Source organism: Pholcus phalangioides, unplaced genomic scaffold (genome assembly GCF_987345545.1).
Source record: "Pholcus phalangioides strain wild (caught in Gottingen) unplaced genomic scaffold, Ppha-v1.0 ptg000015l_1, whole genome shotgun sequence".
NCBI lineage: Eukaryota > Metazoa > Arthropoda > Arachnida > Araneae > Pholcidae > Pholcus > Pholcus phalangioides.
Genome location: NW_028301608.1, coordinates 10,740,155 through 10,753,786, shown reverse-complemented (window position 1 = coordinate 10,753,786; position 13,632 = coordinate 10,740,155). Strand labels below are relative to the sequence as shown.

Sequence of the window (13,632 nt, the reverse complement as noted above, 5' to 3'; positions counted from 1 at the left end):
AAAGGGGTACTAAGGTAGTTTATTACGTTGATCCTGATTAAATAAAAACAGAATAATACAACAAAAGCGTCAGTGTGGGAGGCCACGTCTGGTCTCACCCACGTACACGTCGACGTCTGCGTTTCTCAACTCCGTATACATCGTCAGAGGGCGCTCGTATCTTACCGTGAAAGATAGGACGTCTTCCTTCCTACATCGGCCATTCTGATCTGTAGCATGCGCCCTCGCATGTGCAATACTTATACATATAATGTACACACAAATAAGCAAATAGACAAAAACTTGCCAGGAAAAAAAAATGGACATCAAAAAATTAAAAAAAATTCGGCATAATATGGTTAAACGGCAATAATAATTATAATAAAAGGCATATTAGAAATAATAATAACTAAGCACATCCGCAAACAAAAAAAAATATTGACTCATAACTAAAAATTAAAACACGTCAAAATAAAAATCAGCGACAAAAACACACCATGAGAAACATTATCGAAAAATAGAAAACACGCTGAAAGAAGAAAATATATGTACATGAACACACAAAAAAAAATATTACGTAAGTTTCGAAATAACACGTCTATTGAAAAATGATAATACGCCTAATCATGAAATAACACGCTCATAATCATAATAATCATCTATCATTCATGGAAATACGAAATCAATAGGATCATCAATAAAAAAAAATCAATCGCATTAAAATGAAAAAGGAGAAAAAGATATATGTATATACATAATGAAATCAAAAAGTCAAATATTCATATTATTGTAACAACGTCGTTCAGTTTGTATTTGAGTGGAGGTCTTCTACGATAGTTATATGTCAAAGGTTAGAAAGACGTATGTTTAAAGTTTTTGTTGGACGTCGGCAGATGTCCAAGGTGATTGATATGGTAGGTGTTCAAAGGGGTATCGTCTTTTTGAAGGGAATGCAAACAACTCTGTTTGGCATTCTTTCTATTAGGTTTCCGAATAGCTCGATGAACGCTGTTGGATACCCAAAAAGATATAGTAACGGCCAAAATTGCAACGAACAGGTATGCTGCAACACTTATATATGAGAAATATTTTAGAGATAATAGCAAAAGTAACACCAACACAAACACTATATCACTTTCTTTCACATCTGTCCAATGCATCAATTCGGCAACTAGAGAGAAGAAACAGCAACAACTTTCATCATCAGTGCTGTTATCAGGTTCAGCTTCCATGACGTCGGATGCTGTTGAATGTTTCACCACCTTTTCGTCATCGGTGTTGACCATATGCACAACCAGCTTATCGCACACAGGAATCATCTGTTTCTCATCATCAATATCGCCTTCAAGCAAATCGAAGAATTGTTCCTCATCAATATCACGTTCGATGAAAGGCTCTCTGGGAGAATGGCACATCGGTTTGTCGTCTGTGACCATGATGCAAAGTTCAGCATTCGTAGTTTCGGTTTTAGTAGCCACATCAGATGGAAATAATTGGTTACCGTCAGTTTGGGTTTCTTTCGAGACTAAGGGCGAAATGTCAATTTTAGGGTTTTCTTCAAGTATCGCATAAACAAGTGGTTTATGTGCATCGTCAGACGTCTGCTTCTGAAGATTGGAAAATATCACACCATCGGGTGTAATAGTAAGTTCGGCTTGGTTTATGACATCACATCCTAGGATAATATCAAATATCATGGAGGGATTCGGCACAACGTGTATCTGAGCAGTAAGTTTCTGGTCGTCGATAGAAAGCGTCGTTTCAAAAGAACCAATGACACGAATTTTTGAATAACCAAATCCAGTGAGAACACCAGTATTCGTTGTCAGCTTTGGTGATCCCAGATGGATCCATGCATTTTCTTTCATGAGAGTCATTTGGCTTCCTGTATCAACTAGACATTTTATTTTAGCACCCATGAGTCGAACATCTTTGCACATTACATCTAGCGGAGTAGCTTGGTAGGTATTATTTACGTCAGCGGCATAATGCAAGGATTTTTGGATGGTTTGTGGACACGCGTCAGATTTATGACCAAATTCGGAACAAGAAATACACTTTGGTCCTCGATGTTTCTCTGGACATAGTCTAGAAATATGACCATTTCCATTGCAATTAAAACACGTGATCTGCTTCGATTGCCGAGGTGTATGAAAGTTTTCGAAATTCGGGTTTGGCTTTTGACTGCTTAATTTCCTGTCGCGCTTGTGGAATCGATTGTTTACGTCAAGAGTATTAGTTGGATGATGGAATCCAGTTGAGGATCGGCTACGGCTTGTTTCATTAAAGACTTTTTCATACATCATTAATTTCGGTTTGAATTCGGCAATCGTCTGGCACCCATAGAGTAGAAATTTATTTGCCGGTAAATCAGAAATGCCGTTTATACAATAGTCTATAATTGACGAATCATCGATAATACCATTGCCATGGCTAGCTAATTCTCGAATAGCTATAAAATATTCGGAAAGGGTTTCTGACGGACGCATTTTCCGTTGTTGAAGTCGTCTGTGCAATTCGGCACTGTTTATCTTAATGCTAAATTCCTCAAGTAGCGCTCCCTTTAATGTTTTCCATGTCGTTAGCCCTCTTTGGGATTGCACGAACATTTTCGAAAGGCCTTCAAGGTTTCGTTTTACGAGCATGATTTTTTGTTGTTCAGTGAGGGAGGGAAAAAGCGAAAAATTCTCCTCCACGTCCCCGATGAAAGCATTCACACCATATGTATCTTTCCCCGAGAAAGACCTCATCGTCTCTTTCAAGTCGTTCAAAACCAGCCAATAACTTCCGTCTTGACAGCTTTGATGGTTTTCGAAGGGAGGGTTCGGAATCGTCGTCACAACAGCATTTTTGTTTACATGCAGGGGATTCCGTGGGGTGAACGAGTCTCTGTTCTGCTTAGTGTGAGGGTGGATATGTGGTGGGGTCGCGTCGGTGTGGAGTGGGTGTTCTTTTTTCTTTCCATGAACTAAAGCCTGCGATATGGAGGTTTTGGCGTCATCATCATCATCATCACTGTCATCCTGTGAAGAATTATTATTACTATTATAATTGTGAAAGTCTTGCACATTCGACAAAAAATTAAAAATTTCGTCGCAAATCTGTTCCTTTGTTTCGGGAATTTCCAAATGCAGGGCATTTCCAACTGAAATTAACTGGGACAAATTAAATGATTCTAGGACTATTTTTTTTCTTTCGGGAACATCAACATTCCAAGGTAATCCCTTGAAAGCTCGAAGCTTTTTTCTGCTGCTTCGATCGAAGGGTTCGGCAAAAATGATGTCATTTAAGAGCTTTATGGTTGATGATTTCTCAAATTTTAGAGTTTGAGCAATGGATGGAATTTCTCCGAGAGAAATCTCCATTATGAGAAAAAGAACTCACCCCGTCTGATGAAAACAAAAAGTCTGCTAAATAATCCAGATGCACACACACAGTATCACACTCGCGTTGGACAGCTTCTCGTCGCGTCTACCAAATGTTACTACACTCGTCATTTATCTAGGGGATGGTTGGGTTTAAAGGGACGAGCCCCCAAATGTGGGGAATGCTCACATTTAATACAACTAAAAGGGGTACTAAGGTAGTTTATTACGTTGATCCTGATTAAATAAAAACAGAATAATACAACAAAAGCGTCAGTGTGGGAGGCCACGTCTGGTCTCACCCACGTACACGTCGACGTCTGCGTCTCTCAACTCCGTATACATCGTCAGAGGGCGCTCGTATCTTACCGTGAAAGATAGGACGTCTTCCTTCCTACATATTGATAATCGTAAACACTTTTATCCACTCGACAGAAACACTCTTTTGCTAAGAAAACACAGTAAATCATACTATTATTAACAGTATACTGTAGATCCGTGCACCCTGTGACCAATTGTATACTGTTCAGTGATTTCTCGGCTAAAGAAGATAATTCATTCCAGAATCACGTTCGTTTGCCGAAATCTTCGTTAACTGAAACACGCTTTCCCATAGATTTCTATGGAATAACGTTTTATTAGTTCCACATATGGCCTAAAATTTAAAGATAACTTTAAAAAAAATAGCATACACTATTAAAAAAGATAAAACCTAATCGAAGGCTAAAATGAGCAGCCTACTAAAGTCTGTTAAAGCTTTTTTGGCACAACCCAGTCGAGTTCGTAGGTACCCCCATCCATTCGTGAGGGTTAGCTCATTTCTGTGTAGGATGGAGTTTGGATGGATTTGCAGATAGGAAAGATAAGAGCTCCTACATACAATACCCAGACTCTTCAGTTTTGATGCAAACGTCTTGCACTGAATCTTTCATTTTTACATGAAATGGTCCAATCCTGTCGGAAGTGGATGTGCATCCAATTGAATTCAACTCCCGATGGCTTTTTTATGTTAGCACGTGCATCAACATCAACTAAAATGTTCGTTAGCCGAATACTTTAGTAATTCTTAGCCGAGGCGGAAAAACCTCAGAAAAAAATCTTAATTAGCTGAAAAATTCGCAAGCTGAGGCGTTTGTTAGCCGAAGTATCACCGTATTTAGCCAAGGTCTCTGAATATATCTTACAAAAATAAAAGTAGTTGAATAAGCAAAACAAGTACAGCAATTTGATGTGTTTGTACATTTGAATTCATCATCAAAGAGTTAATTGAGTAACCCAAGTGACAACGTCGTCATCAAGAAACGAAAATGAAGGTTCTGAGACATCTCTCATCACTTTGTCAGTGTTGAGCTTGGATGAATCTGAGACTTCGGCATTTATTATTGTATGGATAGAAATCTTTATAAATGCAGTCGTATAATCCTTCTCTCAGTGCTTCCTTTGAAGATAATTCTGATAGAAAAAGAAGTAAAAAGGGAGTATAAAGTTCAGAGACCATTTCCGTTAGAACATTGTTATAGAAATGTTCTGAGGAAAAGAAAGGGTAGGGTGTAAGGCTGAGCTTTTAGAAAAATGCAGTAAAAGTTTTTCGCGTGGAGGTGGGAGAAGAAATCGTTTTTCCTCAAAGAAAGTTTAAAAGCGGAATAACTCACCTGAAAAGAGGACAGCGTTAACGTTCTTCTTTGAGCCCCCTTGTGCTATAAAAAGGATCCTGGAATTTTTACGTCGCAAATGTTTCCAGTAAACTAAGGAGGACAAAAAAAGACATTCTGCGTAACATTTTCTGTTCTTTTCCGTCTTTTAAGTAGTTACATGGATAGAAACGTGCTCAGCGTCAGTACCTTGAGTCACATATTGTTTTTTCGCTCAACGTTAGTTTTGCCTTATGCTGAATCACAGCTACGTTGTTGCATTTCTTCGGTGTTATAACATTACCGGACTAACACTTTGCTATAACAGTATGTGGGGGAATATATTGTCTAATGCATATCTCTGAATGCGTTTAAATTTCATCTTAATATTTGTAACGGGTACGAAAGACATTTTGAATATTTAGATTTGAATATTTAGCAAAGAAACGAAATTTCTTCCATTTGTTTAAATATTTTTCACACTTTGATTTAGCATTCTTTGCAACTTTTCTTATATTCATGGAATTAATAAACTATTTAATAAAAAAAATATATTATCACAAAAAATAGAACTTTTTTTTTGCCTGGTTTTAATTGATACAAAAAAATCGACACGCTTTTAAGAAAATAAATAAATTTTTAAGAAAATTTTAAATAAAATTTTAATTGGTTGACTCGTTTCGGCTGTGCAATGGAGATCCGTCATCAGGACCTTGTGGTCAGAAATCACACAAATGAGTCGGGGAGGGGTGATGTTTGTGTTTGGTGGTCTGGAGAGTTCGCCTTTGTATTTGCTGAGGCCGAGTGGTCTTTGGATGGGAACTAACATCTGTTGCAAAGTGTTGAAAATTCTGTCTCGACTGACGTCAATATAAAGCCTGTCCAAGCTGACGAAAAAGAAACATAATTTCGAACTGAATTTTCTCGAGGGATACTTCATCAGAACTTGCCAGGATTTCCTCGTTAATGATGGAAGGAACACGCCACCTATTTCGTCAGCGTGGACAGACATGCTTTATTAACCACAGTCGAGACAGAATTTTCAACGCTTTGCAACAGACGGGGCCCCGATTCGCATCTAAATACCACTCGGTCTCATCAAATACAAAGGCGAACTCTGCAGACCACCAAACATAAACATCACCGCTCCACGACTCATTTGTGTAATTTTTGACCACGAGATCCTGATGACGGCGCTCCATTGTAGAGCCGAAACGAGTCGACAAATTAAGTTCTTATTTGTCTTGAAAGCGTGTCAATTTTTTGTATTAAAAAAATATATATAATGGTTAAAAACCTCCAAAATCTTAAGTGAAATATTATTTTGTGAAAATACCACCAAACTTACACAAACTAATTCAATAAAAATGATGGAAAAAACGGACAGTCGATAAACAGTAAAACTCAAAGTACCTAAATTATCTCAAACTAATCTCTAGCATTACTATGATCATTGCAATGATTTTTCCTTGAAGAAACAGATATTCTCACTATCGTTAAAATTTATTCAATGCATTTCTCATTAAATTTTCTTTCAAATTATCTCTTTCTTGATTTCTGCCTTCATTTTTTATGTAAATGGCTACTTTTTTGAAATTGTAAGAGATGTAGAGATAATATCTAAAAATAGGCTGTATATCCGTAATTCCGGTATGCAGTGTTCACTAGTGTACACGCATCAGCCCGAAATTGTTCGACAAACGTAGTCACAAAACGTTCGCCTATCGTACCACAGGGCCGTTCAGACTTTTTGTGAATTTGATACCCGCTGGGACATCCTGAAAATTTATATTCCAGATAAACACTTGTGGAGAAGAGTTGGCGGCAACTGAAGAACATGCAAACCGAAACTGGTCCACACGGTGGATAGTTAGCACACATGCAAAATATAAAGTTTCTTATAATCCGGGCAAATGAAGTGGATTACAAATCTGCATGTTTCGTTACAAATCAAAAGTGGATTACAAGTTCTGCATACGACTAATCTCCTACCAGTAACAAAATTCAATTTTTCTCTAAAACTAATGTTAGTCAACACGCTATGACATAATCAAATGCAAAGCCACAACAGTCAAAATGCCCAACGAGGTGACTGAGACCACATACCAAGTTGCACAGATTCTTTCAGAAGTTCTAAAATATTTAGGTTGTGGAAATATTAATGATCTATTTCATTATTATTCTAGTTTGCATGAAAAATATACATATACGAGTGTATAGAAAATGCAACTTCTCAAATTTTAGAGCATGGATTGATATTCGATATTCAGTAATTGACTGGCAGAGCAGAAATCACTAAACCCCCCTTTAAAAATGAATTCTATTGAGAAATCAAATTTACGCAAAAAATATCTAGGAATGTCATTGATAAAATAAAAATAAAACGGTTTTCTTAACCAGAAAATATACAGAATCACCTTATAAGTGCATTTCATGCCTTCTGGGGTTATTATTATTATTATTGTAAATTATTATTGTACCCAAAAATTAATATGCGAGTCTAAACAAAAACTGCAAGCCGTTGCTCAAGTTTTTTAACGTTATATTATTTGTTAAGCTCACAATTCCATCTACGAGAGTGGTTACAAAGGCATTATGTATATGTTTATTTGGTGCTTAGGTTTCACGAAAAAGAACATTTGCATTATATCAACAACGGAAATGCCGATTTTTCTTTATTAGTGAGCTTGTAGCGAAATCGCTTTAGTTTCAACGGCTGCTCGAATGTGAGATATAACATGTCAGCAGTTATAGTATAGACGAAGATTGTTCGTATTGTAGTTGAAACAGTTTTACGATGAGTGTTCTGGATGCGAAGCAGATCGAAAATCTGTATGACTGGCTGGACTGTATACCATTTTCTCGGCCGAAAAAGAACTTGGCGAGGGATTTTTCAGACGGTGTCCTGGCGGCGGAACTCATCTCGAAATTTTTCCCGCAGATGATCCAGATACACAACTACACAGCCTCGAACTCGAGCGACAGAAAAAAAGCCAACTGGGATACGCTGAACAGGAAAGCTTTGAGTAGGCTAAACTGTCCCGTATCAGACCATACCATAAAAGAGCTCATCGCAGCCAGAATGGAGACCACGGAAAACTTCCTGCATACGTTACGCTGCCGGATACAGGAGAAGTTGAGAAAAAACTCCCAGAAGATGCAAAATAGGCAGAGACATAACCAGAACGATAACAGGTATTTTCCGTCGGACTGTCCAGCAGCGAAATACATGGAATCATACGATCAGACAGAGCCCATCATACCGAGTAACAGGACGAACATCGGTGGTCACGGCAGGCAGCTTCCGAACGATTACACTGACGGCGACGGTATGTATCAAACGAATATCAGAGATACCACCCTTAGAAAAAACGGCCCAGAGTCCAAGGGTTCCAAGAATGTCGGCGGAGCCACTTACGATATCAGTAACGATGACGATGCGTATGGACCGATTTCGATGCACCCTACTGTTATATACGAGCAGAAGCAGCAAGAGATGCTTCTCAAGGAGGAGGCAATACAGGTGCTGCACGCTAGGATCAGAAGGCTCGAGCAAACTGTACATGTGAAAGACAAAGTGATAAATGATTTGAGGAGAGAATTGGGAGGAGGAGAATACCAAGGAAATGAACCGGAGGATCCGGACCTTGCATATGCTAAGATGTTGGCGTCTAAAAAGGGCAAAAGATAGTGACTGTTGATAATATGCGCATCAATCGCAATCGAAAAAACATGAAAAAATTGTCTTTCCGATACTTGTTGTATGCGTTCAGATTAAAGTTGATTAACCAATAAAAATCAAAACGTCATCCACAGACTTGATTAGCGATCAGTTGAAAATGGTGATGGTGATCAAATAAATGCGTTAAGTAGAATGTGAAAATCGTTAGATCACCACGTTGTAAAGATGCTAGAATTTCGCTGTTAACAATATTTTTTATTTATCTTTTCAAGTGCAAATACGAACGTGTTTCACAACTAGGGTTCCGAGAGAGACAGTAATGGATATCAGTATGGGTGTAAGCAGGGTCAATTTCTGGAGAGGGTACGCAGGGTTTGAGCAGGGGAACCTTAACCTGAAAAAATGGAATTACTGTCCTCCAAAAAACATTTTTAATTAACAGAAATTGAGTAAAATACTGAAATAAAATATCTTTACATGTTAGTTTTTCACAAAATCGTCTTGAGAGGAAGGGGCACCATCTCCTCATGTTCCTCTCTACGTATGCGCCTGTCTATCAGTGATAAATGACCTAGTAACTTTCTAGAGAGCTTTTTCATTGTTCGGACCCAGTCTACAGAAAACACATAATTGGTCCTACAGTATTTAAAATTCACGCGAATAACATGATTAAGCAAAATAATAAACCATGTTGTTGCTTCCGAATTCTAAACAGAGATGGCATGAATACGTGACATCATTTCTCAGAAACAAACTTTACGTTAGGTACATACATTGTACACTCTGACATGCACCGATGTTCCTCAGGGGAATGTTAACGCATTGACGAGATATCTGACCATTTCACGCTTTTTTATGGCAAGCACAAACATAGTGTAAAGCTGATTTCTCAATGGAACACGTTTTCCTATCCCCATTTGCATGCCCTGCCGAAAATAGGAGAACCTACTGTATTAAAAGAAAAGAGACATTTCACAGTTGGTTAAGTATTTTCTGCTATGCCGGTTAAAGACAAAATATTAGTATGTAGGGATTTCATATAGATTTCCTAGAGCAGGGGTTTTCAACCCATTTGCCGCGGCCCAAATGTGTTGTCCCTCCGAGTTATTTTTTCTTCTTCTGCTGTCCTCCGACGAGCATTAGAAAATAGCTACTTTACATAAAAACACGAATAAATGCCAAAAAAAAAAAGAAGAAAAAAAAACACGAAAAGAAATTGTTTAAGAGCTCTGGCGATTTAAAATTTGTACTCTTGTGTTTGGAACTGTTAGGTGCTTTCCAGATTCAATTGTGAATCTGTGCATTTGATACATTAAAAGGGCCGTCGTAACGGAATCGGGGGACCCGGAAGCAAAACACTTTTTTCAGGTCTACGTTTTAATTTTGGCTTTATATTTTGAGAGGCCAAATTCGGCAGTTAAAAGGTATACATACTTACAGAATTCTCAAACAAATGCTAAAAATCATCTTAATTGAAAAAAAATTTCAGAACTACGTAAAAAAATAATTTCATAATTTATAAAAAAAAGCTATAATTAATTTAAAAATGACGACTGCAGAACTACTGAAAGAAAGAAGCACAGAAGCATCGAGAGTAAATTCATAATTGTTAAAAATAATAATTCATGAAATTAAGAATTTTTGGCAGAAATATTTTCATATTTGATAAAAATTTAAAATTAGTGGAAAAAATATTTTCAGGTTTGTCGAGCGAATTTCAGATTTCATAAAAGAAATAAACAATTAACATCAATCAATTCATTAAAGAATTAATAAAAGGAATTAATGAATAAATGAAAGGAAATTATTTGAAAATAAATAAAAACTGAAATTTAATGATAGAAGTAATTTCAACGTAAATAAGCGTGTTCAATAAATTTGGAGAACTCTGTATAGTTACCGAGAATATGACGGTATGACTTGGTGGCCCGCGGGCTTCATGAAAAATTTAATTTGGCCCGAAGGTTGAAGAGAGAAGTCCTACAATATAGATATTTATTAAGGCTATCAATAAATATATTATTCATTAGCAATAGTAAACACAGCTGTGCGGTCATGTGGTTAAAGTTATGGATCCGCATCGTGAGGACACGGGTTCGAGCTCCACCAGCGAAACAGTAGGGGTCAGCTTAAGTTGTTTTCCTTTGCTTCCCACTTTCGTGGCGTAGATGCGAGTCGATTACCCTATCAAAATGTCTCGGCGAAAAGCATAACAGACTTGCAACGGCCATCATCATGAATTGCACATCAGTCCTAAGACTGGTTCGCCTCCATGATCTCTGTCTTGGGCTTCGTTCTTTAGTTGGTTATAGCTGGTACATTCTTCGTCCTTTAGTAGCGTTGAGATACAGGTGATCCTGGGCCTTTTCCCTTCTTTCCTGCCTTCCATCACATCTCGTAGCACCCCGACGCGACGACGAACATGTCTCAATCAGTGTAGGCGTCTGTATTTAATCTTTTTCAGGATTTGGTGACTCTCTCCAACCTTGCAACGGTACAAGTATTCAATCATTACACTCAATTCCTGGTTTGTAAAACAGTTGACAGCACTAAAATATCCACGCACAATAGTACACACTCAGACTATCAAGTGTGCACATACACACTTCCGGAAAAATTCATTCGGTAGTACGTCGCTAATGACGATAGACTCTTGCTCAGTTTGAAGGAAAACAATAGTAAACAGGTTTAAAAACGCTAATATAGATCATCCTGAAGTGTTATAAACACTCATGATTTCTAATTTGTGAACACATTTTGATCCAAGAACTGTATGGTCGATACTAAAACACCCAGAAACAAATACGTTGTGACGCATCTTCATTTTGCAGCAGTTACTGAAATATTAGACATTCATACACTAACGAAACTCTTTTCGGGTTCAAGTGGGGTTTACGAGAACGATATAGTAGAATCGCACATTGGGAAAAATATCCAGAACATCATTTCCCTCCTCACGATACCCATGTTTCGACGTAACGAACGTAATTTATGGAGAAGGTCGTCCAAACCCTTCACACTTGGATTACTTAACGCTGCAATCGGTACTAAATCATTTCGTTCCGCTCTTCTAATGACCTCGCCTGATAAGAGGAAAGTTGGCGAAAATGGTTCGAGGCCTCTTATACATCATATCAACTCTTCATCCGTTATAGCTATTTCATTCACATTACAACTCGAATTTTTCGAAGAAATCTATTGATATATTAAGTCTGTTAAGTGCGAATATACGTACTTACAAATATTGAATTTGAGGCAAAAAGATGCAGTTTACTTTCCAGGGAACGACGGGAGATGGTAAGCGTTCACCCTGAGCCAGAAGGCGCATGATGCTTCGTGATAATTAGTAAGAGTACAAATAGCTTCTATTAATATATGTACTTTCTCACTCTCCAATACACATTTATAACGAAGTTGCTGATTTTAGTAATTTTTAGCTCTGGGGCCCATGCATGCTCTTCAGGGAGAAACGGAACGATGTGAAAACTTGAAATATTTAGCAACATGTGTCTGAATGTCTTTTTAATTATAAAATCCGCGCGATACAAACAGAACTCAACCGAAATTCAATTTATTTTAAATAACACTGTTCCTGTCATTGCTATTAGTGAATCGGTGTTTCGAAATCGTTTAATTTCTTCTACGCATAAATAAATGATCGGAACTTTTCATGGATGGCAATACTAACGTATGAAATCTTAAGTAATTTAAAAGGAATGAGTGTTATATCTATTTAATATATAAAGTTTATTCAATGACGTAGAATTGAAGACGGCTTTCGATGAATACCCGATAGTCCAATAATCGCAATCTATTTATAACGCTTCTCAGGATAACATCATCACACACTACTCGTACTTGGACCTAATAGGCACAATAAGATTATTGGTTTTTTTTTTTTAATTTTGTAAAATATCTTTATCGAACTTTTATTGTGCAATCCCAGTCTAAGGTCGGGATTGCACAGTATAAGTTTGATAAAAGCTGTTTTATAAAAGTTCAAAAATGCAACCTTAAACTTATCGGTTGCATTTGCTTCAGTGTAACCAATAAGTTTTTTGGTTGGATTTTCAAGTTTCATCAAAGATATTTTACAAAACTTTTATGAAACTTGTGAAATGTAATTAATAAGGGCATCGGTTAAATTCAAGCGGGTGTAAGCAATAGGCTAAATTCATTGTTTTCTTTCCTCAAGTTTTGCAAAAGATCTTTTTGTGCCGGGCTTATATCCCGGCCTAACAATAATTTTACTGTCTCTCAGGTACTGCGTTTTATTTATTTTTGTTTTAAATGAGGCCAGGTGGGGGAAGGGGGGTGCTGACAAAAATTAATACTAAGGATCAGCGAATAAGCCCTTATTTCAAAATTAAATATCTCTACAACAAAGATCAATAGAATTATGCGGTAAACGGTGCGCTTATTAGCAAAACTGTAAGAATGTTGTACAGAAATTTCGAAATTCTTTTTTTTTTTTTTTTTTTAATTTTTTAAAATTAAAAAAAAAACAAAAAATCTGGAGATTTTGGGGTTCCGAAAATTCTCTTTTTTGTGAAGAGAAACCACTGCATTCGCCTAAAGTTATTGCATGGGCTGCGGTATGCGCCAGAGGCATTATCGGTCCTTTCTTCGTGCGAGAAACGATTACTACTGAACGTTACGTTACAATTTTGGAACGATATAAATTTTAAAAAATTAAATAAAAACTAAATTTTCAAAATTTCTGTACAACATTCTTACAGTTTTGCTAATAAACGTACCGTTTACAGCATAATTCTATTGATCTTTGTTGTAGAGATATTTAATTTTGAAATAAGGGCTTATTCGCTGATCACCCAGTATATAGGTATGTAATATATATTTTTGAAGTTCTCAATGATAAAACAGAATATTGTGTGAACATGTGAGCACAACAGAATATTCCCTCTAAAATTGAAGAATAAACGTAAAATCGAAATAGCCGGAAAATAAAAAGAAA

At 37.0% G+C, this 13,632-nt stretch overlaps 1 protein-coding gene across 1 annotated transcript; it reads left to right on the top strand.

Moving 5' to 3' along the window:
• The first annotated feature begins 7,772 nt into the window (after positions 1 to 7,772).
• Positions 7,773 to 8,666, top strand: LOC149075439 (sperm flagella and cilia-associated protein 1-like). The gene has a single exon (XM_089245414.1). It carries the CDS (start codon positions 7,773 to 7,775, stop codon positions 8,664 to 8,666), a length of 894 nt encoding a protein of 297 aa, XP_089101540.1.
• The last annotated feature ends 4,966 nt before the right edge of the window (positions 8,667 to 13,632 follow it).